We start from the raw sequence: 23,550 nt of genomic DNA, 5'->3' as shown, positions 1-23,550 counted from the left end.
GCGGAAACAAGACTGAGATATGTGAGGTGGTGGATGTAGTCCGGAATCTGAGAGGAGGTAAAGTCTGGAAGTCTTGCTGGACAGAATAGGGGATCCAGGAATGAGTCAGATATGGGGTCCGGAAACAGGTCCAGAAAGCGTGGGAATATGATGGGATCTATGTCTGGCATATGGGATATGACACTTGCAATGTTCAATAGAAGTTCTAATTCTGCTGCTGCCATATATAATAAACAGCCCACCCTCATCACAGTACTTAAAAACTACTACCTCTCTCATGGTCTGGTTTTTTTTTTCTGGTCCAAACCCAAACTGAACCTAAAAATTTTCAGTAGAGGTTCTCTTCATCAGGCAAGTGTTGGATGTCACAAGAATGGTTGATGAGGAAGAGCAACTTGGAAGAGTAAATGAGAGGCATAACCCAAATTATTGCATTAGACTAGGGTATGGGTTGACCTGTGGGTACCAACATTTTCAGAGGCCTACCCATACCCACCTGGGTCAGAGCATCATGGGTGTGGTATAGAGACTCATGTCTCTACAGGTGCATAATGAGCATAATCTCACTTCCTCTCTCAATGCCTTCACTAGCCACAGTGAGCTGCACTTACAGCGCAGTGCAGGACAGCTGCCTTAGCACTATGGCCAAGCACAGGGTACAAGTACCAGCAGTCACATGTGCTTACACACTGGATCCCATCACATGTCCTTTGAATGTCCTGTCCATGTTCTTCCCAGTCCATTGGTGTGTATTTCCTCTTACCAGTGTTATCCTAACAATACTTCCATGTTGTATGACATTCCTTGTGTCATGGACCCTTACTTATGTGCCCTTACATATGATACATACTCACTTGCTTGGCTCCACACCATGGGAAAGTGCTTAGCAATACTTACACATTATTGGTTGGTTTTCAATACTTACTTCCATTCCATGACCATTGCAGTCCATAGCAGCAGTTATCATCTGAATCCACTTGAGTTTGTCTCACTCACACTTGAATGCACCAAAGCACTTTCAGCTACTCTCATCTATTATCTTTGATTCCCTTATTGATTGCCACCCTTACTAAGAGTATCCACTCTCAAGCCTTAGGAAGCGCACTTGAACTTAGTAGTGGCCTGGTGGGCACCTCTTATTTACCTGCCATCTTATCAGCACCTCTTCTCTCAATGATATCTCACAGAACATATTGTATTTTATGGTGCAGAATAAAATGTATAATTCATTCATGTTCTGAGGAGGAGTATCCTGCAATCATGTTTCATTTTTTTTCTCTGAACATAATAAATTTTTTACAAGTGTTGTCCAGGAGGAATATACTACAAACATTATTTATTTTTTCTTACAAAACATGGAAAATGTTTCACAAATTTCCTCTTACCAAATATGAAATGGAACTTTTGAGAGTTTCTTTGCTTTTCCTCAACAAAACATTCAAAAAATAATTTGTATTTTTTGTTATCTTTTTTCTTAATGTTCTTGGATCAAACATGTAGTGAACTGGATAAAGTAATTAAGACTTTTGATGCACAGAACATTTGAAAAACACAGAAAAAAAAATAACATTGTTGTAAGCTATTATTTGAAAGATAATAAATGAAAAATTTAGCATTTTCCTTGAGAAAAAATGACTAATTTTTGAATCATGTTCTATGTACAGAAAATCTTTGATACATCAATTTTTTCAATGTTTTCACAGGTAAAATACAGGGAATTTTCTATCTTCTAATTCAATGTTTTTTGGATGTTCTTTGGAGGAAAATGAGTAAATGCCCACAGTGTAAGTGGAGTACCTTAAACTCATTCTGTCATATCCGCATACCCAGATCTCAGATCCAAACCTTATCTCATCTCAGATCCAATCCACAACTTATCTCTGATCCTATCCACATCTTATCTCCCTCCAACATCTTGTCATCCAATCTGCCCACTGGTCCACAATTCATCTGAATCCACAACCAGTGCTTGTCTCCTTTCAGTAATCCCCTAACTCTGGTATTTCAGTTATCTGTATATCTGTCCTGCTCCCTGATCTGTTACCTATGCTTCATCTCTGTTTTATTATTTGTGATCCATTTCTACTTACCAATAGACCATCCATATGCTTCGTACATAGCCTTGGACTCTGCTGATTGATCATTCCATTAGATACCTATAGTATATAACCTCCTGTAACTCTCTGTAGTACCTCAGTTCAAATATCATCTTAGTTCTACTCATTCCTGTCCTCCAGACCTGAGTATCTCTACTCTCGTCACCCTCTGAGACTTAGGATTGATTCCTATAGTCTATCTGTATCCGCCTCTGTCTCCGACAGTCCATTACTGTTAGTTTCTAGTCTGGACTCATCCGGATTAGCCCTATGATACTTATCCCTCATCCGGAAGTCATCCAGATCCGCTATGCTACTCGTCCAACCTTCTGGACGGATTAGTCTTGCCTTCCTGAAATAAGGGGCAATACTCAGGTAAGGGGCACAGCACATGAGCTGAGGTCAAAGCCCTTTGGATCCAGTTATCCCTTGAGTACGACCTTAACACATTCGGGCAAATGGTTTCTGCCAACCATAATGCATCACCCACCCCAATGATTGTGGGTCATCAATCATGTGTGCATAATGTTAATGGCACTGGTGCCAGTGGCAACAGGCGTGGCTGAGTCAAGGTTGACTGTTGGATGTACTGATGGATGCAATTGATGATATATGGTTGTTTTCTGGTGATCCTTGGCGATCACATATCAATAACCTAGTATGGCTGTTTGCTAGTAGCAGTGGCTCAGACCTAGGTCCAACAAGGGAGGGGCAGGTCATCAAATACATCATATCACTGGTTATCATCATACTCTGGAAAACTCTAGATGTTCTGAAGTCAGTTGTCACTCACAAGAAGTCATAAGTCAAATGATACATTATCATACATACCAGCATCTCTCTGCTCTGTTCTAGCATAGCCCGACTCCCTGTGCAGTCTGCATGGGGTCTTCACAGTAACAATCTTGCATTACCCACACTTTGAGTTTCATGACCATAACCCATGATGTGAAATTTATATGACCAAATGGTAGGAGTGCTTCCACAAACATTGCGGTTGTCAGCAATAGCCAGCTGTATGAAGCCAGTGCCTTTACGCTTAATGTAGCCATTTCCTGACTGACTCCTGCCACTGCTGGTAGTGTTGCTAGCAAAACTGGTTGTGCCTGGCCCAGAACTAAGGTTTAAGGGGATGGCAGAGTCTGGCAGAACTCCAGTGCATCTGGGCCTTGTGGAGATATAATTTAGATATGATAACACAGATAATTTGAATTCAATATAGAGCACAAACATGGACTATTGACTCCCTAAAGTAAGATGGTGCTGGTGGCCAAATAGATGGCCTTTCATGGTAGAAGAACCATCTAATCAATTCTGGAATTCACCCACTCAAGGTCTTTGCTGTGATGATCATCTCAGTTATAGGACATGCAGGCAAAGTAGAGTGCACATTCACTGATCTTTGCACAGCACAACCTGCATGATGGTGTAATCCCTCAGTCAAAACATTTGAAACACAGAAAAAATGTGCAAACCTTCAACACCACAACACCATGAATATTGAAAGTCACAAAGGCTGGGGAGTCTACTTGCTGTCAACATGCTCACATGCACATTTGTGAAGAGATTGCACAGCATCTTGAAGTATCCTTCATGTGGGCACCTTAACTCTTGACCAAGCTCATGATGCAGATGACCTTACAGGTCCAGAGTATCTCACCTGGCAACGTTGCTGCTAAATTTGCAACTCTTGAAGAGTTGAAAAAGATTGGAAGAAAGCATTGATGAAGTTGAAGTGCTGGAGGGAAATACTTTTGATTTTGGTAAGTTGGATCAGGTTGAGCAAGGAATAATTCCAAAGGTCTAGATGAGGTTGAGGTTGTTAATTACAATGGTGAGGATGACATTGATGATGGATGGGACAAGGCCACATTAATGTAATCATCATTAGGAATGTTGTACACACAGTATACACTCTGTACAGACAGTGAAAAGTTCAAGATTGAACAGAAAGTTAACTGCTGTTGGTTGATTCCTGAAATGACAGTTCCTTGATCATCCACCTCAGTTTAATGCAAAAGCTGTGAGGTTAAGAAATGGCAGTTGGGCTAGAATCGAGCATTAGCTGACAGGCAGGCTGTTGAATGACCATGTCATTATCATGTATTGAGATAGATAACTAGACAATCAAAATGCGATGTCAATGTTAACCCACAAATAATGGGAATGGATGATGGGCACTGGCTGAGGAAACTGTAGATTGGAGTGAGCAGATTGTGCAGTCTGATAGGAAACCACAAAGACAAAGAAAAGAGTGGTGCTGGTTCCTTCTGAGGACTCAAAACTGGTGATATCAATATCTAGGTGTTGATCATCATAATATTGGGGAGGGGCAGCCACTGTAAACAAAGTGTGACATTATGTAAGTGAATATCATCCCAATACATGGTCAACACAATCATAGGAGGGTAAAGGCATACAAGACAGTGATATATGAAGCAAAATAGGTATGTATGAGTATCAAGACTGTGATTAGGATATTATATGTATTATATGAGTGTTGAAAGTCCATATTAACCCTACTACAGGCCCTCTTCATCATCAGAATCTCCCATGGTGCACTCTGCATCCTCCTGCAGCACATTCTTGTCCTGGATCTTGGGTCCAACACTGCAAGTATACCTAGCTGTGGCAGCTGTCAAAATAGCCTTCTTTTCCGACCCACTTTTTCCTTTCAGGTGTTTGGCTGCAGGCACTTCTGCATCAAATTGACAATGCCACCAAATCTGCAAGTCCACCTCAATGATGTGCATCTTCATGATTTTATCTGGCATCATGCAAGGTACAACAGCTGCAAGTTTTGCTGATGAAGCTTCACAATGCTTCTTCCTCTTTGCATCAGTCTTGTGGTTTCATTGTATACCCACTTATCATATTTCACCTGTGCAAGTTGTCATTTCTTCTCGGCTCCAGCAGTGTCATTGATACAAGCCTTTTTGTGCAGGTATCTGCATGCACCTGGATCAAGCACCATTTTCATGTATGTTCCTGTCTGATTCTTCTTGTATTTTAGGCAGGCATTGAAGTGGGCCAGGGACATTTGAGGTGCACATCACATTGAAACTTGAAGGGACCCCAATGCACCCTCATTCATGTTATTCATGGTATTCATGTGATTCATGGTATTCATGTGAGCTAGCTTGCATTCCTCCGGTGACATATGTGCAATTATACTGTTGGTGGCAAACTTGTGGCAGAAGTGGATAAAAGTTTCGAGCACTCCTTCAAGGAAAGCAACAAAAAAGAACAAAGGTGAGGGTATTTTGTATTGTCCTGGGCAATCTGCTGAATGATGCAAAATGATTCCAGCCACTCAAATGGTTTTCCATCAAATGTGGCAGTCTCATAAGTGGCATCAGTTCCAAAGACAAGCTTGATGTTGGCGATAAGCTTTTTGATGTGGGTGATGAGCTGATAGTGGAGGGGACTGAGGTCAAGGATGTTTCCTGAGGAGTTACAGACAGTGTGAAAATATGGGTGGCTGATACACTGTCCCCACATGCTGAAACATACTATCTCCTGCTTCATTTTGTCACATTTGAAAGCATAATAGACATTTTGTTCGATGTTTGTGTGTGTGCAAGCATCCTTCCTGTCCATGATGATCTTGGGGTAGACAACATACAAGTTTTCATGGACAAGCCACTCACTGGCTCCATCACAATTACTGTGGTAGTAGGTGTTGCTTGTGTTGGGCCAAGGCGAGAAGTAATCAAGTTGTGCCTCAAGGAAAAATCGAAGAGAATCTTGTTGACCCTTCTTGTCATCTTTATGACAGAAGACAGAACCTGTGAGTGTGAGTGCTTTTGCAGCTCCCCCTTGGGAAACATACACTGCATGTGCCTGTGCAGTGGAGGGCCCTCCTAATGTGGCTGCCACATTATCATGGTTCATCAACAGAACCAGCCCATCAACACCATCACGTCCCTACCAAGCTTGCATGTGAGTATTTCCACCCTTGACAGCATTCAGGTCCTTGTGCATGCAGCATCCTGCCCATACAAAGAAATCTACAGACTCCTTTTCAGGTAGGGTAAGGGCAGAAAATTGCTCCTGGCCAATCTCCATGTGAAGCTAATGGTGAGCTTTAGATGAGCGTCAATCTCACTCTTTGGTAGGCAGTGCTTCCCACCCTTCAATTCCTCCTGCAGCTGCAATAGCCCCTTCCATAGTCTGCCATAACAGGGCAATGACATCATCAGGGGGTAAAGTGGCCAGCACTCATTCACCTTGCACTTCTCTCTCTCACACTTCTTTCCATTCTCTGAAGAGGCAGATGAGTTTTTTCTGATCCTCAGCATGATCTATCAATGTGCCCTTCACCTTCGTGACAAGCTCCCTTGGGTCTGCAATGCCTGCTGTGGCACCAACCATACATTCATTGTACATGGTACACATCTCATGTATCATGTCCTTCCATCCTTGCAGCTGGGTTTTGCTGGTATGATTAACCTCATGCTGAACACCAGCGAAGCAAGTAACCCCGGTGCCATCATGGGCAGTGTATGTGATATGATGGGACTGGTAATTGATATTCTTGTGAGATGTTCCATCGCCACTTAACGTGATGCCTTCATAATTATTTTAGCCTGAGGTATGAACTATGAGTCAAAAATTACCTACCATCAACTTGCATAATTTTGTCCACCATCTGAACCTCTGCTGCAACCTCTGCCTCCTGGAATACATGCCAAATACTGCGTGTGCTAATGTCACCTTTGACAACCATTCCAAGACAGTTGGCAACAGTGCTAATGATGTCTCAGACACTCGACACTGGTACATCATGTTTTGCCACAAGCTTGTGAACCATGTCATGGACCTCGTCCATAATCACATTCTTCTCCTTCATGGAAAAGGTATCCCTCTGCTCTGCTTGTACTGCAGTGCATGCAAGTGCCTTATTCACAGCCTGTGCTTTCTGAAGAGGGGCACAAGAAGCATGCATAGCAAGAGTATGATTGCACCTGGTGAGCACCTCATTGCATTCTTGCAAGTACCTCAACTCATGCTCTGCAGTGATGAGAGCAATTTGAGTTGAGTTGTCTGTACTTGCAAGGATGCCTTAGTTGCAGATACTTGTGCATCATTGAAACTTGACTGGAGTTTGTTGGTACAGGTTTTTATGTGTTTGTGGCATTGCTTTTTGTTCCTATAGCATGTCTGGTATGTAATCTTGCACTTCTTCTCTTGCTCAAGCCTCATGACTAGTACTGAAGAAGTAGCTGTGGCTAAAGGAGCAATATTCTCCTTATTTTGTGTGTGCTAGTGAGTTGTGTGGGCCTTTAGTCGTGCAGTGACTTGTTGCTGAGATACAGAGTGTTTTTAGAGGGTTTCCAGTGACTGTGTTTGGAGTATTTTGACATGACCAGCCTGCGAGATGACTTACAGTATGCAATGTAATGCGTCACATCATGTCAATTGTGCTTACCAATCATGTTTTCCATGCATTCAAAGACTTTACACCAGCCTCTTATGACAGCACATGGCAAAGGAGATGACCACTGGGATGACAGCTGAATTACTCACTAGTTGTATTGTAGGTAAAGTTGAATGAAAATTTCACTGTGCAAACATTTCTATTGAGAGTGTGACATATCAGAAGCGCATTTTTTAAAATTCTGTTTCCTAGAATACCATTAACTAGTAAATTCATGCACATCTCTCACTATAATCCTTGTCTCAAAATTGTGTTGTCGTTCTACAGCAGACAATACATTTCTTAACCATCTGTTATGGCGCTACACTGTAAGAGGTAATCACAGTTGGACCTTAAATTTTGCTGAGCGTTGCCCCTCCCCAATAATATGGTGCTTGAGCTTGATTGCATACAAAGGATTGTTATCTTCCACACTTCTAGTGCTTTCATCCCTCAAATCCAGCAGAATATAGGAAGGAGATTGTATTTAGAATGAAATCCAATATTTTTTTCCAACAAAGAGACATGAACATCCAGTGCTAGTCTGTTAAGAACCATGTTGCTCAAGGGGGAGAGAGACTAACTCAGAGGGGCTTGGCCTCAGCTCGTACACTGTGCCCCTTACCCAAGTATGTGCCCTTCATTTCAGAGGAAGTCCAATGATGGTCTGACAAAGTCCAGAGGACTTCCGGAGGCTGGCTACTCTGCTGGAGAGCGCTAGAGGACTTCTGGAGGAGCACAGGAAGTGCTCAGGAGAGTTCCCACTGCAAGGTAATACTTCTACAGGAAACAGGATGGAAGGATAGGAGGACAGGAGGACAGGATGTCTAGAGGTACAGATGTCTGGAGGTATTGAGGACAGGATGTCTGGAGGTATGGAGGACAGGATGTCCAGAGGTACGGAGGACAGGATGCCCAGAGGTATGAGGGACAGGAGGTCTGGAGGTCCAGAAGGAATAGGGGCTACATCAGATGAAGTCCGATGTAGAAGCAAACAGAGGTAGACTACCCTAAGGTAGAGTCAGAGAGAACAGGGATTGGACCTAAGTCTGGAAAGAGGGTAAGTGCCAGAAAGGCAAAGCTCTGGCCTAGGGAATTAATCCCTAGGCCTGATGGGTAGGACAGACTTAGGTGGACCAAAGTCTGAGAAAGGATTGGGCAAGTCTAAGTTAATATTCAAACTAAGGAAACCACAGGAGTATCTACAGGGGTTATATACTGGAGACTATCTGAGGGGATCAGTAAGCAAAGGAGCAAGGCTATGTATGAGCATGTGGAAACACATTAGTAAGTAAGACAGAACATAACTAAATGAACTCAGAGATGAAGACTTGTACAAGGATCAATAAGCAAGACGGAAGAAGAGGTAACTGAAAGCTGGAAAGCAGAGAATGCCTAAATGGGGATAGGTGCAGGATATCGGACAGAGGGTGGGAATAGGTCCGGAGTTAATATCCAGGGGTCCGGAGATCTGGGGATCTGGAAGACAAGGTGGATACAGGACTGGGATATGAGAAGGTGGATAGAGTCTGGAATCCAAGACGAGGTGAAGTCCAGATGTCTTGCTAGATGGAGTGTACATAGGGTGGATGGGACAGGGGGTTATGGTTCAGGCTAGCAGTGGAGATCCAATGGTTCGGAGCTCAGGGGTAAATCTGGAGTGTAGTCGATCCTGCTGAGGTGTGGAGCACACAGCAGAAGGGGATCTGGGAATGAGTTGGATATGAAGTGTGATCTGGATGTAGGCTCAGAAGGCATGGGAATATGATGGAATGTGGGTCTGGATTGTGGGATATGACATAGTCACTAGTAAGTGAACAAAGCAAAGGGTTGATAAACTTGTTCTGAATTTTCTTGTTTGACACACCCACAGTATATAAGATCCAACCTCACTTGACCCTTTCTCCATCCCTTGTAGTGGTGTACTAGTATGCCAATTGTCTTGCTTCCCTTTCCCAGCAGGCCTTACAAAGGCACACATTCAACACTAGAGTTCACAATCATTGGTGAGTCATAGTGTTTACTCCCATTGCAGACTGACTTACTGCTGAATCTCATCACCCTGTCTTCTTTCCCCCTCTCAATCTTCATCACTGGTATCAAATGAGCTGGCAGCTGATTCTAAATTTGATGAAGAAATACAGTCTCTTCTCAAAGTGGGTTTATCTTTCTGTAAAATTCAGCTGGCTATTCATTCCATTCATAGGAGAAATTAGCTCACCTCCATCTTGAGGATACCTGGGCACTTCCCCTGGTGCTTGACCCATAATCCAGGATAGTACCTGGAGCACTTGTCTAGGCTAATGGCCTTCTTACATTGGCCAGCCCCTGCAGCACCAGACAGATGTAGGTTGTACATCCTCAGTGTATTCATTGTTCTCCAGGTCTTCTTTCTGCTCACCCTCCACCCTCCTTTTTTCTCTGCTTGCTGGGGCCTGCAATGACTTCATCATCACAGTGACCATCATCAGACCCAAGCTCTCAGGCGCGAGCTGTGGAGGGCTCAGCATGTTTGGCATACTGTGGGTGTTGGAAGGGGGTATGAAAGGGCAAGCTCATAGAAGCCACCTGTGCACATGGGGTAGTGCTCATCAATGAGGCAGCTGACTGTGGGCCAGTCAGTGCCATCATCATAGACAAAAACGACTGGACACCCATGCCTGCCACAATGTAATGTGTGGGTGGGGGTGGCCATTTGTTTTATGATGTTGTGTTGACTGGCAACACAGTCATTGTCTGTCAAGTACATGGCAGCTGAGGGACTGGTGGTTGATTTTTGCATTTTTTGTACTGGAAAGAAATCCCCTTTCAGATGTAGGAGGAAGTTGTTGCAGTGGCACAAAGTTTTCTGTTCTTTTAAGGCCTGCCTCAGAGTTACATTGTTCACCCTCAAATACAGGTGGTATTTTGATTTTGATTTTGACTTCTGTTCATTAATTGGACAGCATACCCTATGTCATACAGTACTTATGGGGTGCCAGTGCCTCTGCAACACCCATCAATGAATTCATGAGTCTGTGATATGGTAGTCATGAGACCTATAGACTGATACAATTATGCTTTTGCCAAATATATCCATGTATTCTAGAATAAATTTGTGTTGTTCATACATGACCATTGATCCCTGTAAATCTGCACTTTGAAGAGGCATTAATGACAAGGTTGAGGTATGTTAAGGTCATACTCAAGGGATAACTGGATCTGAAGGGCTTCAGCCTCAGCTCATGCACTGTGCCCCTTACCCAAGTATTGCCCCTTATTTCAGGAAGGCAAGACTAATGCGTCCAGAAGGTTGGACAAGTATTGTAACAGATCCAGATGACTTCTGGATGCGGGATAGGTATCATAGGGCTAATCCAGACGAGTCCAGACTAGAAACTAACAGTAATGGACTGTTGGAGACAGAGGCGGATACGGATAGACTATAGGAATCAATCCTAAGTCTCAGAGGGTGACAAGAGTAGAGATACTCAAGTCCAGAGGATGGGAATGAGTAGAACTAAGATGATATTTGAACTGAGGTACTACAGAAAGTTACAGGAGGTTATATACTATAGGTATCTAACGGAATGATCAATCAGCAGAGTCCAAGGCTATGTATGAAGCATATGGATGGTCTATTGGTAAGTAGAAATGGATCACAAATCATGAAACGGAAATGAAACATAGGTAACAGATCAGGGAGCAGGACAGATATACAGATAATTGAAGTACCAGAGTTAGGGGGTTACTGAAAGGAGACGAGCACTGGTTGTGGATTTGGATGAGTTGTGGACCAGACTGGACAAGTGGACAGATTGAATGACGAGATGTTGGAGGGAGATAAGATATGGATAGGATCGGAGATAAGATGTGGATCTGAGATGAGATAAGGGTCGGATCTGAGATCCAGATATGCGGATATGACAAGGTATAGCAACATCATAGTAGACAAGACATGGTAGTGCAGTGCCCTCACCCTCATCAGCAAATCACTTTGCCTCTACTGGCTCTGTACAGCTCTGTACAGAAGGGACCAAGCTGTGGCCAGCCATTTTTTGGTGGTGGGAAAAACAGTGTTTTACTGATGCTTCAAGCCCATTCTCATTTTGTCTTATATATTTTCAGTTCCAAGGCTATCTAAGGCATTGTAATGGAAAGCCACTTTCACAATGACTGGCAAATGTTCAGACCACATGACTAAAAGACATGGTTGAGGTATGGTGACAACACAACAAAAGGGGCACAGTAGTCCCACAGCTTCAACTTACAAGCCTATTCTCATTTTATATCATGTATAGTTTCAGTTCCAAAGCTATCCAAGGCATTTTAATGGAAAGCTATGTTAAAATCCTGCTATCGTCGAAAGTCAGTAAGGTACTACAACTAGCGTTCTGCTGACTTCAGATTCAGTAAGCACACTACTAGTGGGGGTGGGCAACCTGGATGTAGCTACCATGACGCTTACATAATGTGCATACTTCAGAATCATCAACTCTTGGGTGACCCGCCACCATTGTGCAAGAACGCAATAGCAAATCAATGAACAGTGTGTTCGAGGATGTATATTATATGCTGTAGAATACCTCTACAAAATTTTGTAGCATCATTTTTTATCTTTGTGGTGATAATGCAAATATTGAGTAAGACAATGTTGAAGGAATGACAATGAGCATGCGCAGCAGTGAAAAATCAATGAGAATGTGTGGAATCATACTACTCATCATCAAAGTCCATATCGTCTTCCTCCCCATAGGACTCAATAAGCTCATCTCTGTGGGTATCTGTGGTGCCCTCTGGGTTTTGAGGCGAAATTGGCTCCACTGGAGTTTGCAACAGCATGTTGAAGTAAGATGTGAGTGCCTGCCATGAGAGATTGGAGTTTGACAGCCTGTACACCATGCACTGAGACTTTGGCTTGATGTCTGGGACACTGAGAGCCTTCAGCTTGTCAAGTTGTGCATCAAGCATTCGAATGTTCATTTTTTCAATAACGACCGAATCAAAGACAATCTGTGTAGCATTGAGTGTCTCTGTGATGTGTGCCTTCTTTGATGCCCTCTCAACAGCCTTCTGCTTCTTCTTTCTTGTGACCACTCGTGCATGGGCAACAAGAATCTTCCATTTTTTCTTTGCCAATCCACTCTTCTCCTTCTTCCATGCTAGAAGCATCATGTATTTATGGTCGTCAGTTGTAAAGTGTGCATCCATGAAGGCCTGTGTGTTATTGCAGCTGAACATCAGCTGATCAGAAAAAAGATCATCAGAGCCCTTCGCATTACAACAAGCTTCCAAACGCCAAGAGCCCAGTGCACCTAGGACAGTTCCTAATAAGCAAACAACTTTTGATTAAGTTTCTATACCTTCATTAGCATCATTCGTGGCAGGCATGTGAGCTGCACCCCTTTCAGCTTGTGTTGATGTCGCAACCAGACCACCAGGTGCAAACTTGAGCATAAATCATTCATAGGTTTTGAGTTCACCCTTGAAAAATGCACAAAGAAGCTCTTCTGCAAGGTCCTGCTGCTCCAAGGTAAGGCTGTCATAAAGATTGAGACAGGCAGTGATGGTGGTCGGATCCTCCCAAGGCTCCCCCCAGAGTGCACCAAGCTCATGACTGGATTCACGCAACAAGAGAAGGTCAAGATTATCAACAAGAGCTTGGAGATGTATTTTAACATCATCATGGAGAGGTCCAAGATCCAGAATGTTGAGATTGGCAGTCCCTGGCCCACGAACACATCAAGCATATGGCTGTGAAATTGCTTGGTCATTGAGGGCAAAACAAAAACATTCCAAGCAAGTTCTCCAGCAATGAAGGCCAGCATAAAGATTCTTCTCCATATGGTTGAATGTCTCATTCTCCTTGGAAATATGTGCAAGCTTGAGTAGTTCGATGTACTGGGGCCAAAATTTGATGATGTGACACACAGCTGCACCATATGTTTGGTACCTGGTGTTGCTGGTGTCAGGGAATGAAGAACAAGCACTGTCAGTCAACTCTTCCATCATGAGATGGTGAAAGTCCTGAAGTCCCTTCTTGTTGTCCTTGTGGTTCAGTATATTGCCCACAATCTCAATCAGCTTGGCTGCTCCGTGTTTTGTTAGCTTGAGTGTGCACTCAACTGCAGCCGATGAACCATCTGATAACGATGACAGGCGAATTGTTGCATCATTGTCCTTATTTGCGAGGAGAACGGGCCTATCAGAACTCTCTTTTGAATCCCAGACTGCCATCATGGCAGTATTACCACCCTTCACGGTGTTGAGTTCCTTGTGCATTGAACAGCCACCAAAAAAGAAGAGGTCGTGCTCTCGCTGAATTTCTGCAGGAAGCTGGTCAAAGCACTCTGTACCTAACCACAATGCGAGCATGTCCATGATCTGACTCCAGTGCCACTGATGGTCTTCAGCTGATAATGAAATCCAGGAGTTGTGACCACCAAGCTTGGCAACCTTCGAACTTTTGGCATCATCAAGAAGTGGCTTTAAGTCTTCAGATGACATTTCAATGATGGCTTCATGTCCAAGCGAAATACGAATGCTCTCATGCTTCCACTGCTCAATGAGACGCCTGGTTTTCTTGACATCACTGGCATGGTCACCATTCATGCCCTTGAGTTTGCGGAGAAAGCCTGTGAGGTCAAGTATCTCATGTGAACAGTAAGCAAGAGGACTATTGTTGAAGACAGTGGAGATGTCTGAGATGGTCTCTGTCCAACCCTCAACCTGGGTTTCACTGGTGTGGCTCGCTGTTAAGAACCATGCTCAAAGGAGAGAGAGACTGACTCAGAGGGGCTTGGCCTCAGCTCGTATGCTGTGCCCCTTACCCGAGTATGTGCCCTTCATTTCAGAGGAAGTCCGATGATGGTCCGACAAAGTCCGGAGGACTTCCGGAGGCTGGCTACTCTGGTGGAGAGTGTGGGAGGACTTCCAGAGGAGCACAGGAAACATCCAGAGGAGCGTGGGAGAGTTCCTGCTGCAAGGTAATACTTCTACAGGAAAACAGGATGGAAGGATAGGAGGTCTGGAGGACAGGATGTCCAGAGGTCTGGAGTACAGAGGGCGGAACGTCCAAAGGACAGGATGCCTGGAGGTATGAGGGACAGGAGGTCCGGAGGTCCAGAAGGAATAGGGGCTACATCGGACAAAGTTCAATGTAGAAGCAAACAGAGGTAGACTACCCTAAGGTAGAGTTGGAGGGACAGGAAGTGGACCTAAGTCCGGAAAGAGGGTAAGTGCCAGAAAGGCAAGACTCTAACCTAGGGAAGCAATCCCTAGACTTGGGACAGAGACATAGGGGACAAATCCGAAGGTCCAGAATTCCAGCCTAGGGAATCCATCCCTATGCCTTATGGAAAAGGACAAACTCAGATGGACTGAAGTCCAGAAGAAGGTTGGGCAAGTCTAAGGTGATGAACAGGATCTAAGATGATATTGCGACTGAGGACTCTACTGTAGTTGTACAGGGGTTATATACTAGAGGCTATCTGAGAGGATCAGTAAGCAAAGGAGTAAGGCTATGTACAAGCATGCGGAAACACATTGGTAAGTAAGACAGAACATAAGTAAATGAACTCAGAGATGAAACTAGTACAAGGATCAATCAGCAAGACAGAAACAGAGATAACTGAGAACTGGAAAGGCAGAGATGCCTAAATGGGGATAGGCGCAGGATCTCGGACGGAGGGTGGGAATAGGTCCGGAGATAGTACAGTTAATATCCGGAGGTCCAGAGATCTGGGGATCCGGAAGGCAGGGCGGAAACAGGACTGAGATATGTGAGGTGGTGGATGTAGTCCAGAATCTGAGAGGAGGTAAAGTCCGGATGTCTTGCTGGACAAAATGTGCGTAGGGTGGACAGGATAGGGGATCCAGGAATGAGTCAGATATGGGGTCCGGAAATAGGTCCGGAAAGCGCAGGAATATGATGGGATCTATGTCTGGCATATGGGATATGACAGATCTACTGTTTACTGTTTGTTGTAGCTAATTTTATGAGCTTCTCCCAGCAGGTGCTAGTGGGTCACTCAAATTGCCACATTTCCTTCAGCCACAGTGAGATTCTCACATGTTGTTCATCTGCGTTGCCCACCCCCACTACTAGCTATGAGTGATTGTCATATCCCACAATCTGGACCCACATTCCATCATATTCCCACGCCTTCCAAGCCTACATCTGGACCACATATCTGACTCATTCCCAGATCCCCTTCTGCTGTGTACTCCACACCTCAGCAGGATTGACTATGCTCCGGATTTACCCCTGAGCTCCAGACCTCCGGATCCTCACTGCTAGCCTGATCTGTACCACCCTATCCTGTCCACCCTATGTGCACTCCATCCAGCAAGACATCCAGACTTCACCTCATCTTGGATTCCAGACTATATCCACCTTCTTGTATTCCAGTCCTGTATCCACCTTGTCTTCCAGATCCCCAGATCTCCAGACCTCTGGATATTAACACTGGACCTATTCCCACCCTCTGTCTGATATCCTGCGCCTATCCCCATTTAGGCATTCTCTGCCTTCCGGCTTTTGGTTACCTCTTGTTCCATCTTGCTTATTGATCCTTGTATGAGTCCTCATCTCCAAGTTCATTTACTTATGTTCCGACTTACTTACTAATGTGTTTCCACATGCTCATACATAGCCTTGCTCCTTTGCTTACTGATCCCCTCAGATATTGTTCAGTATATAACCCCTGTAGATACTCCTGTAGTTCCTTAGTTTGAATATCAACTTAGACTTGCCCAATCCTCTCTCAGACTTTGGTCCACCTAAGTCTGTCCTACCCATCAGGCCTAGGGATTGATTCCCTAGGCCAGAGCTCTGCCTTTCCGGCACTTACCCTCTTTCCAGACTTAGGTCCAATCCCTGTCTCTCCAACTCTACCTTAGGGTAGTCTACCTCTGTTTGTTTCTACATTGGACAGAGTCCAATGTAGCCCCTATTCCTTCCGGACCTCCGGACCTCCTGTCCCTCGTACCTCCAGGCATCCTGTCCTTCGGATGTTCTGCCCTCCGTACCTTCAGACGTTCCATCCTCCTAACCCTCAGACATCCTATCCTCCTGTCCTTTGGACATCCTGCCCACTGTACCTTTGGACATCCTGTCCTTCGTACCTCCGGACATCCTGTCCCTCTGTCCTCCGTCATCCTGTCCTCCTGTCCTCCAGACCTTCGGACCTCCTATCCTTCCATCCTGTTTCCTGCAGAAGTATTACCTTGCAGTGGGAACTCTCCTGAGCACTTCCTGTGTTCCTCCGGAACTCTCCCATGCTCCTCTGGATGTTTCCTGCACTCCTCTGGAAGTCCTCTAGCGCTCTCCAGCAGAGTAGCCAGCCTCCAGAAGTCCTCCGGACTTTGTCAGACCATCATCGGACCTCATATGAAATGAAGGGCACATACTCGGGTAAGGGGCACAGCATATGAGCTGAGGCCAAGCCCCTCTGAGTCAGTCTCTCTTCCCCTTGAGCAACATGGTTCTTAACAGTGATTCAAATTCCAACAAGCTACCCACAAGACTAGTATGCATGTATTATTAACTACAAAATAATACTATCCCTGGTTTTGTTGATGGTGCTCTTGAACTTTGACTTTTCAGCAGTATCAAACTCATCAGTGAGCTTCTCATGGAGATGACTCCCACTGCTTGCATAATTTCATTGTCCAGTTGAGCAGAGCTTACAGGATGCTTAGGTAGGCTGTTTGAAAAATTTCATGCAAGTTCCTTTCAACTTTGTTTCACTGCTACCACCACCACCCTCTTGAGCTCTTCCTGGCCTTTCCTTGTGGTTCCTCCCTGGCCCCTCATGGTAGTCACCCCCTGGCTTTTCCTTGTGGTCCCTCCCTGGCCCTTCATGGTGGTCCCTCCTTGCCCTTCCCTCACAGTCCCTCCCTGGCCCTTCCTCATGGTTCCTCCCCAGCCCTTCCTCTTGGTCCCTCCCTGGCCTTTATGGTGGTCCCTCTCTGGCCTATTCCCTTTCTGCTATCTTTCCCTGTTTATTTTTTTGTTTAGTAACTACATATGTATTCCAATTTAATATAAATTGATTTTGTTCATAAAATGAGTGTTAAGATTGAGAATTATTTGGCACCAGTGATAAAATGGTAGCTAGTTGCAGGCAATCTGTCATGCTTGTGCTTTTGGTAGTTCTGTCCGACTTACTCCGGGTAGTATCATTCTGATAAATATTATATAAATTTTAGGGGTAGACAAAGCTTTGTAAACCTTTATATTTTCGGGTCAATTACCTGATGCTTCATAGTTGTGAACTTCCCTTTCGTTATGGCAATATTGATTAATCTAGCTCAAGTGTCGACTTCTGCCATGCCTTCACTTCAACTGCGAGTTTGAGTAAAATCAGGACCTTTTCTCAATCATGAAATTTTGTAAGCAAATCAGGGGAGCTTCTTTCCTCTATATGGCCAAACATAACAATGTGATTGTCGATAGCAGAATTACGCTGATTCTTGTGATTATGTACTATATATTGTGATATATGGCCTTTTACTTTCCTCACGTGTTCATTGATGGCCCTGGACTCGCAAATGTGAGGTATCCCTCACTGGTCTGCCGTTCTCATCCGAAACGCGCAGTCCATCAAAAATGGGTGACTGATCTCTCCGTAGTGTGCAGTGTAAGTGTCTACTCCGTAAGGTACATGTGGTATTCCGAGGTGGCCAATCACTCTCATGAAAGTCAATAACAACAGGCTAATGTGCTTTCTAATTCTCTTGTCATTCTTCTAGATCTGAGTTGACAATTCCAAGGCTTTCCGAGCTCCAGGGTACATCTTTTTGTTGTGAAAGTGAACCTTGTCTGACATGATCGTTCCAGAAAAACACTACGTTGATTCTACTGACTTGGGTGCGTCTGAAGCGTGCGAGCCATTTCTTACCAGCATTGTGTTCGATCTTTTTTTTCCGTTGAACCAGATAGTACATCCAAGATGGGACCCTTTCCTTCTTTCCTAAGTTCTCCCTTAACAAATTGAAAGAGAAGATGAGCCTCTAGATGGGCAAACAGCGCAGTTCTAGAAAGCGCTTGCGCCGGAACTTTCTCATCTTCCCTAGGACGTCTGATTTGGGTGTAAGCTTGTTTGTGTACAAGACAAAATATGATACGATATCGAGACCGGTACCATACAAAATTCCAGGGATACTGTTCATGCGGAGGTGTTGTAAAGGTATAAAATGAAAATGACCCGTTCCTCGCAGCTACAATATCTCCAGCGTCCTGATATCCATCATGTTATCAGCAGATGCTGTATCCCTGACTTGCGCGATGATATCGTTATTCGAAGCAATTCTCTTATACTCCCCGCCACGCTATTGCGCTAGCAAGGCGAACGAGCGACCTCAACCCTCTGGTAACCAGCTCATCATCTCCAGGCTCATCAGGCTAATCGTCCACGCTCTGTGACTCATCTGCAAAGTCGACCGGCTCGAGACCATACCGATTCCATGGACGGATGAGCAAGAATGTCTGCCGAGTACGCCTTGCAGGCAAGAATTGAACAAGTTCGTCTTCCGTTGTCACCAGCATTCATATGGGGTGATACTGAATTTGGGACTTTCGGAACTTCAGGCGGCTCGGAATTTAAGCCCGAAAAACTATGCGTACTTGTGACAGGTACGAGGGCTTTCATAGTTCGGAGTCTGATGCTGACACAGCTTCGAGGCAGAGTACAACAATGTTATTGTCGTCAAAAGTCTTGATCAACGGAGCAAAATTCATGTGCGGCGGGATTCCAGACCAGAGCGTGCGATCGTTTGAACTGATCAAGATTCGTAACAGCCTGGCGTCATCGTTAGAAAGTTAGTTGACAGACAGCAAACAATGGCATATGTTGACTAGACTCTGATAGAGCTGATCGATGATCGCGGACGGCCTTGCGCAGTTGAAGCGTATCCAGAGTTGGTCATCATAGTGACACATGTAAAGCTAAACCGTTTGGTAAGGGACTAATGATACACTCAAGGACTTGAAGAGTGACATATAGAGATGCGTGTGGTAATGTACATGATACATGAGGATAGAGTTTAGCGCAGGCGAGAGTAGGGATGGAATCTGCTACTGTGACGTGGGGCCAGCTTGTCATGAGTGGGATGATGGGGTGGTACCTTCGCAGAAGTCGTGAAATTTATCTGTGTTCGCTTCGACTGGGAGGAAGCAGTTTGCTCTGAGCGAGCTTTTTGCAGCACGGCTTTGAGGCAGAGATACAGGCGCCCACATGCATCGCCGAGAACCACGAGGAAAAAAAATTGACCACAGAACAATTTGTAGAACAGATGGCCAAGTGCGAAGAGATGCCAGAGGCGACGGCATGAACAACTGTCATGAGAGTAAGTAACTTTACGTACCGATGCTGTCCGCAAACCATTCAGGGCGCATGTCATCTGGATCCCACATATCCTTGGAAAAATTCGTCGTGCGCTCATCGACATCCACAAATTCTACCAGCTTAGCATATAGATGGGGATTGCGGAAGGACCGGTTGGACATAAGTGAATCGTTAAAATGCTTGGGATGTTCAGAATCTTGCTTTAAAGCGTGAAATTGTGCAAGTTTAGTCTGAAGAACAATCAGAAAGATCCCCGTAAGTGAGAGCGCAGTCGCACCTGAATCGTCGGGTCATGGGGAGACGAAGACGCTGGCGAAATACCCCAGTCTGTGAAACCAGGAATTGACGGTGGTCTCAATAGTTGTCGGAGGTGAGAGATTTCATCAGCCTCCTCTAGAGATCCAGTTTCAACTTGTTCCGTGTTCAGAAACGCATCGGGCATAGACGCTGGACTGAAAGCCCGAAGGCTTTCTGAACCGCCAACGATTTCATCTGATACATGAGCACGAGGGTGACCTCTCTGCTGCGCAGGCCGGCGGATGATTACTTGAGACTTTGGTAGCAGGCGGGCTGGGTTGGCTGGGTTTCATTTTCAACACAGCACATATGCATCACGTTATACGGTACGTACCATCTGAGAATGAGTTTGATACACTCTTCAGCGCCTTATCCTATCTCATGAAGAACAGCCAACAAAGAGGGAAACGATTGCACAAGGCTGCGATGAAGAATCTCTTACATTATTTAGATATATTCCCACACCGGTCTTCGAGGATGAAGCGACCTTCTCCTCCGAGTCGCTTTGCGAGTCATCTCCATAGGTGTGAAGACCTATGAAAAAAATGAGCATAACAATCTCGTGTTCAAGAGAATTGTGCTTGCCGTTCATGAGGGTGAAGGACAAAAGGCAGATTGTAGTGTTTTAGAACTCCGCACCACATCTCTTTCGCCGAGTTGCCGTTACTATCCCTTCCACTGCAATCGGCACCCCACAGAAGTCGGCACTTTCACAAAACTCGTATTTCTAGCTACTTCAACACAAAATTCTCAACATATTTATTATTCTCTCGCTAATACAACTAATTACGAGGTCGAACGACCATGATTGAAGAAGAATTGAATGAGATAGTTGAATGTGCCGAAGTCACGCAGAAATGTCACCTGCTGATATGTGCCGTGACGGAGTTTCAAACTGCATACACCAACTTTGGAAGTGCCGACTGGTGTTGGGTGCAGTGCATTCGCAGATCTAGCAGCGGTAGACGAGGAAAGCTGCGAGCTTTGTCAGACACTAGTATCATGCCAGACACTGAGTAATCGACGTTTGGGAGTGCAGGAGCCTCGTCGGCATGCCCACGAGAGTCAGCAATTATTATCTGCTGCATAGGAGGAAACTGTTGCTGACTGGTGCAGCATCCATACAATATTAATGTACATGGTCTTCCTACACATCCACTCAATTTTATAACTACAGTTGCCCTCATACTTAGATATATCTACTAGTTAATACTCGTTCAAATATTCGAATATTCACGCCGAATTCTTGCTTGACTGCCGGTCTTTGAAATCGGCCTATGTGACATGTCGTGACTTATAGTGACATTTGCGTGACTGCCGACTTCTGTGGGGTGCCGATTGCAGTGGAAGGGATAGTAGTAGCTACTACTCTTCACTTGTTAGTGTCAGTTATGTTCTCCATGCGTTTCCGGCTGCTTCCTCAGGCCTGCCTGCTACTGCTAACATGTTTCATGGCATGGGGGGTTGGCTCATCGGGCTCTACCATGTCTGCTGGCGAGCGCGCAACTGATTTCTTCGCTGGTAGACATGATTCGGTTTCAGGGCACACCAACAATTGGGCAGTCCTTGTATGCGCATCTCGGTACTGGTTCAACTACAGGGTGAGCATGGTTGTACCACTATAGACCGCCTTTTCTGAGACCGTGTGCTACAGCATATGGCAAATGCCCTTGGAATGTAACGCACCCCATCACCGGAGTTGCTCACTACCTGATACACCTGTCAGGTATCGTACCGTCAAGCGTCTTGGGATTCCAGACTCCAACATCATCCTCATGTTGGCGGACGACGTAGCGTGTAATGCAAGAAACAAATTTGCTGGCAGTGTCTATGCAGAAGCTGGCAGGCACTTAGACTTGTACGGCGAGAACATCGAGGTAGATTATCGTGGATATGAAGTAACTGTGGAGAACTTCATACGCCTATTGACAGGTATGAATGTCTCAGTGTTGATTGGAAGTCATCTACAGTGTCATAGGTCGGGTGGATCCCTCTATGCCACGGTCAAAAAGACTTCTGACAGACGACCACTCAAACATCTTCGTCTACATGACTGGGCATGGAGGAAACGAGTTCCTCAAATTTCAAGACCAAGAGGAAATAAGTGCATTCGATATTGCTGACGCATTCGAGCAAATGTGGCAGAAGAAAAGGTGAAATTTCTTGTCACGTTGTCGTATTCGAAGCTCATGGTGGACCAGATACAACGAAATTTTATTCATGATTGATACATGTCAAGCAAATACCATGTACTCTCAATTTTATTCCCCTAACATTCTCGCCACTGGGTCCTCTCAGATTGAAGAGAATTCCTACTCCGTGAGAATTTCACACTTCGTTTTCGTTACGAAATGCTCATCATGGGTCTAGTATGAAAATGACAACGACATTGGTGTCTCCGTCATTGACAGCTATACACACTATGTCCTCAAATTCATGGAAGGAATAAATAAGACGAGTCAGACATCTATGCAAGATTTGGTATTCTGCTTCATCACTGATCTGATGCGCGTGTTTATTCTGTATTGTGACAGTTCGATTCATATGACCCGGCGAAGATTTACTCTCATCCAGGCATCCGGTCCGATCTTTTCCGCCGTCCCTTGGACAAGACGCTTATTACCGATTTCTTCGGAGGCGTCGCACAAGCTGAAGTCTTCCCATTGCAGGACATCGTGAGCTCAAGTCACCGTTATGAGAATGATCCTATTCCCCCTACTTCCTGGAAGCCAGATGCACCGTCTGAACCGGTAGTCCTGTCGACGACTGTCATTTCCCTCCCGAGACTAACAGGCGAGATGCATCAATGGGATAATTGGTGGAAAGAAGTCAAAAAATGGACCTCCATCTTTGTTGTAGGATGTCTTGTATCCTGGGTTTCTTTTCTGCGGTAATATCATATCAGTTTTCCCAATCTATCCTAAATCAGGCCATGAGGATCTCACGGCTCCCATCTCATGCATCATTGCTTCCCGTGGCGCCCTTCTCGTCTGAGACTACGTAGATCTACGTGCATCCATAACGTAGTATTTGGCTCATATAACGACGTTGATGAGTGGGTTCGGATGCGGACCCCGGGCGCCCGAGGAGGTTGGAGGAGCTGCAATCAGTCTAACACTTGTATAGTCACCGCGTACCATCATCTCCCTTGCCATGGAAAGGAAGATACGATGGGAGGCCGCGGGTCACCCAGATGACTGACCGTGATGATGAAGGCGCGTCATGCAGCAATTGCTAGACTGCTTAGATGTAGTTGTATCCCCTTCCGACTCACCCTCGTACAGACATCATAAATTTCCCCAGTTAAACAGACATCGTTCACGATATTCTAACTTGAACTCTCATTGTTGGCTTCACCTCAATGTTGCTCTATAACTTCGTTGAGGCCTCGTGGGGTACGTTAATTTGT

The 23,550-nt window shown here is 44.9% G+C and overlaps 8 protein-coding genes across 8 annotated transcripts; 2 read left to right on the top strand and 6 right to left on the bottom strand.

The window, feature by feature from the left end:
• Positions 1–4,989: 4,989 nt before the first annotated feature.
• BJ212DRAFT_1449640 (uncharacterized protein) lies at positions 4,990–6,948 on the bottom strand (the record flags this gene model as incomplete). Its single annotated transcript, XM_041338727.1, has 8 exons — positions 4,990–5,097; positions 5,161–5,315; positions 5,345–5,585; positions 5,610–6,023; positions 6,060–6,170; positions 6,348–6,667; positions 6,720–6,847; positions 6,872–6,948. 8 exons carry the CDS (start codon positions 6,946–6,948, stop codon positions 4,990–4,992), a joined length of 1,554 nt encoding a protein of 517 aa, XP_041187203.1.
• A 2,492-nt stretch (positions 6,949–9,440) lies between these two features.
• Positions 9,441–10,025, bottom strand: BJ212DRAFT_1304121 (uncharacterized protein; the record flags this gene model as incomplete). Its single annotated transcript, XM_041333550.1, has 4 exons — positions 9,441–9,502; positions 9,561–9,636; positions 9,737–9,797; positions 9,832–10,025. The coding sequence occupies 4 exons, from the start codon at positions 10,023–10,025 to the stop codon at positions 9,441–9,443; spliced, it is 393 nt and encodes a 130-aa protein (XP_041187202.1).
• A 2,185-nt stretch (positions 10,026–12,210) lies between these two features.
• On the bottom strand, positions 12,211–12,705 carry BJ212DRAFT_1486460 (uncharacterized protein; the record flags this gene model as incomplete). Its single annotated transcript, XM_041341123.1, has 1 exon — positions 12,211–12,705. One exon carries the CDS (start codon positions 12,703–12,705, stop codon positions 12,211–12,213), a length of 495 nt encoding a protein of 164 aa, XP_041187201.1.
• Positions 12,706–12,954: 249 nt separating this feature from the next.
• Positions 12,955–14,448, bottom strand: BJ212DRAFT_1486459 (uncharacterized protein; the record flags this gene model as incomplete). Its single annotated transcript, XM_041341122.1, has 3 exons — positions 12,955–13,220; positions 13,287–14,246; positions 14,325–14,448. The coding sequence occupies 3 exons, from the start codon at positions 14,446–14,448 to the stop codon at positions 12,955–12,957; spliced, it is 1,350 nt and encodes a 449-aa protein (XP_041187200.1).
• A 3,573-nt stretch (positions 14,449–18,021) lies between these two features.
• Positions 18,022–18,588, bottom strand: BJ212DRAFT_1392389 (uncharacterized protein). The gene is made up of 2 exons (XM_041337059.1): positions 18,338–18,588; positions 18,022–18,287 (listed from the first exon to the last, which is right to left on the bottom strand). The coding sequence occupies exons 1-2, from the start codon at positions 18,442–18,444 to the stop codon at positions 18,200–18,202; spliced, it is 195 nt and encodes a 64-aa protein (XP_041187199.1). The 5' UTR covers positions 18,445–18,588; the 3' UTR covers positions 18,022–18,199.
• A 64-nt stretch (positions 18,589–18,652) lies between these two features.
• Positions 18,653–19,020, top strand: BJ212DRAFT_1392387 (uncharacterized protein). The gene has a single exon (XM_041337058.1). It carries the CDS (start codon positions 18,749–18,751, stop codon positions 18,920–18,922), a length of 174 nt encoding a protein of 57 aa, XP_041187198.1. The 5' UTR covers positions 18,653–18,748; the 3' UTR covers positions 18,923–19,020.
• A 360-nt stretch (positions 19,021–19,380) lies between these two features.
• BJ212DRAFT_873020 (HCNGP-like protein-domain-containing protein) lies at positions 19,381–20,777 on the bottom strand. The gene is made up of 6 exons (XM_041344251.1): positions 20,727–20,777; positions 20,584–20,675; positions 20,476–20,478; positions 20,122–20,423; positions 19,864–20,074; positions 19,381–19,706 (listed from the first exon to the last, which is right to left on the bottom strand). Exons 4-6 carry the CDS (start codon positions 20,284–20,286, stop codon positions 19,543–19,545), a joined length of 540 nt encoding a protein of 179 aa, XP_041187197.1. The 5' UTR covers positions 20,287–20,423; positions 20,476–20,478; positions 20,584–20,675; positions 20,727–20,777; the 3' UTR covers positions 19,381–19,542.
• A 680-nt stretch (positions 20,778–21,457) lies between these two features.
• Positions 21,458–23,057, top strand: BJ212DRAFT_1392368 (peptidase C13 family-domain-containing protein). Its single transcript, XM_041337057.1, has 7 exons — positions 21,458–21,742; positions 21,796–21,818; positions 21,868–22,073; positions 22,120–22,294; positions 22,343–22,460; positions 22,512–22,622; positions 22,676–23,057. The coding sequence occupies exons 1-7, from the start codon at positions 21,533–21,535 to the stop codon at positions 23,033–23,035; spliced, it is 1,203 nt and encodes a 400-aa protein (XP_041187196.1). The 5' UTR covers positions 21,458–21,532; the 3' UTR covers positions 23,036–23,057.
• The last annotated feature ends 493 nt before the right edge of the window (positions 23,058–23,550 follow it).

The sequence above is a fragment of the Suillus subaureus genome, assembly GCF_016647635.1.
Source record: "Suillus subaureus strain MN1 chromosome Unknown BJ212scaffold_54, whole genome shotgun sequence".
NCBI classification, from domain to species: Eukaryota; Fungi; Basidiomycota; class Agaricomycetes; order Boletales; family Suillaceae; genus Suillus; species Suillus subaureus.
The sequence above is the reverse complement of the archived record's forward strand: the minus strand, read 5'-3'. Positions and strand labels throughout refer to the sequence as shown.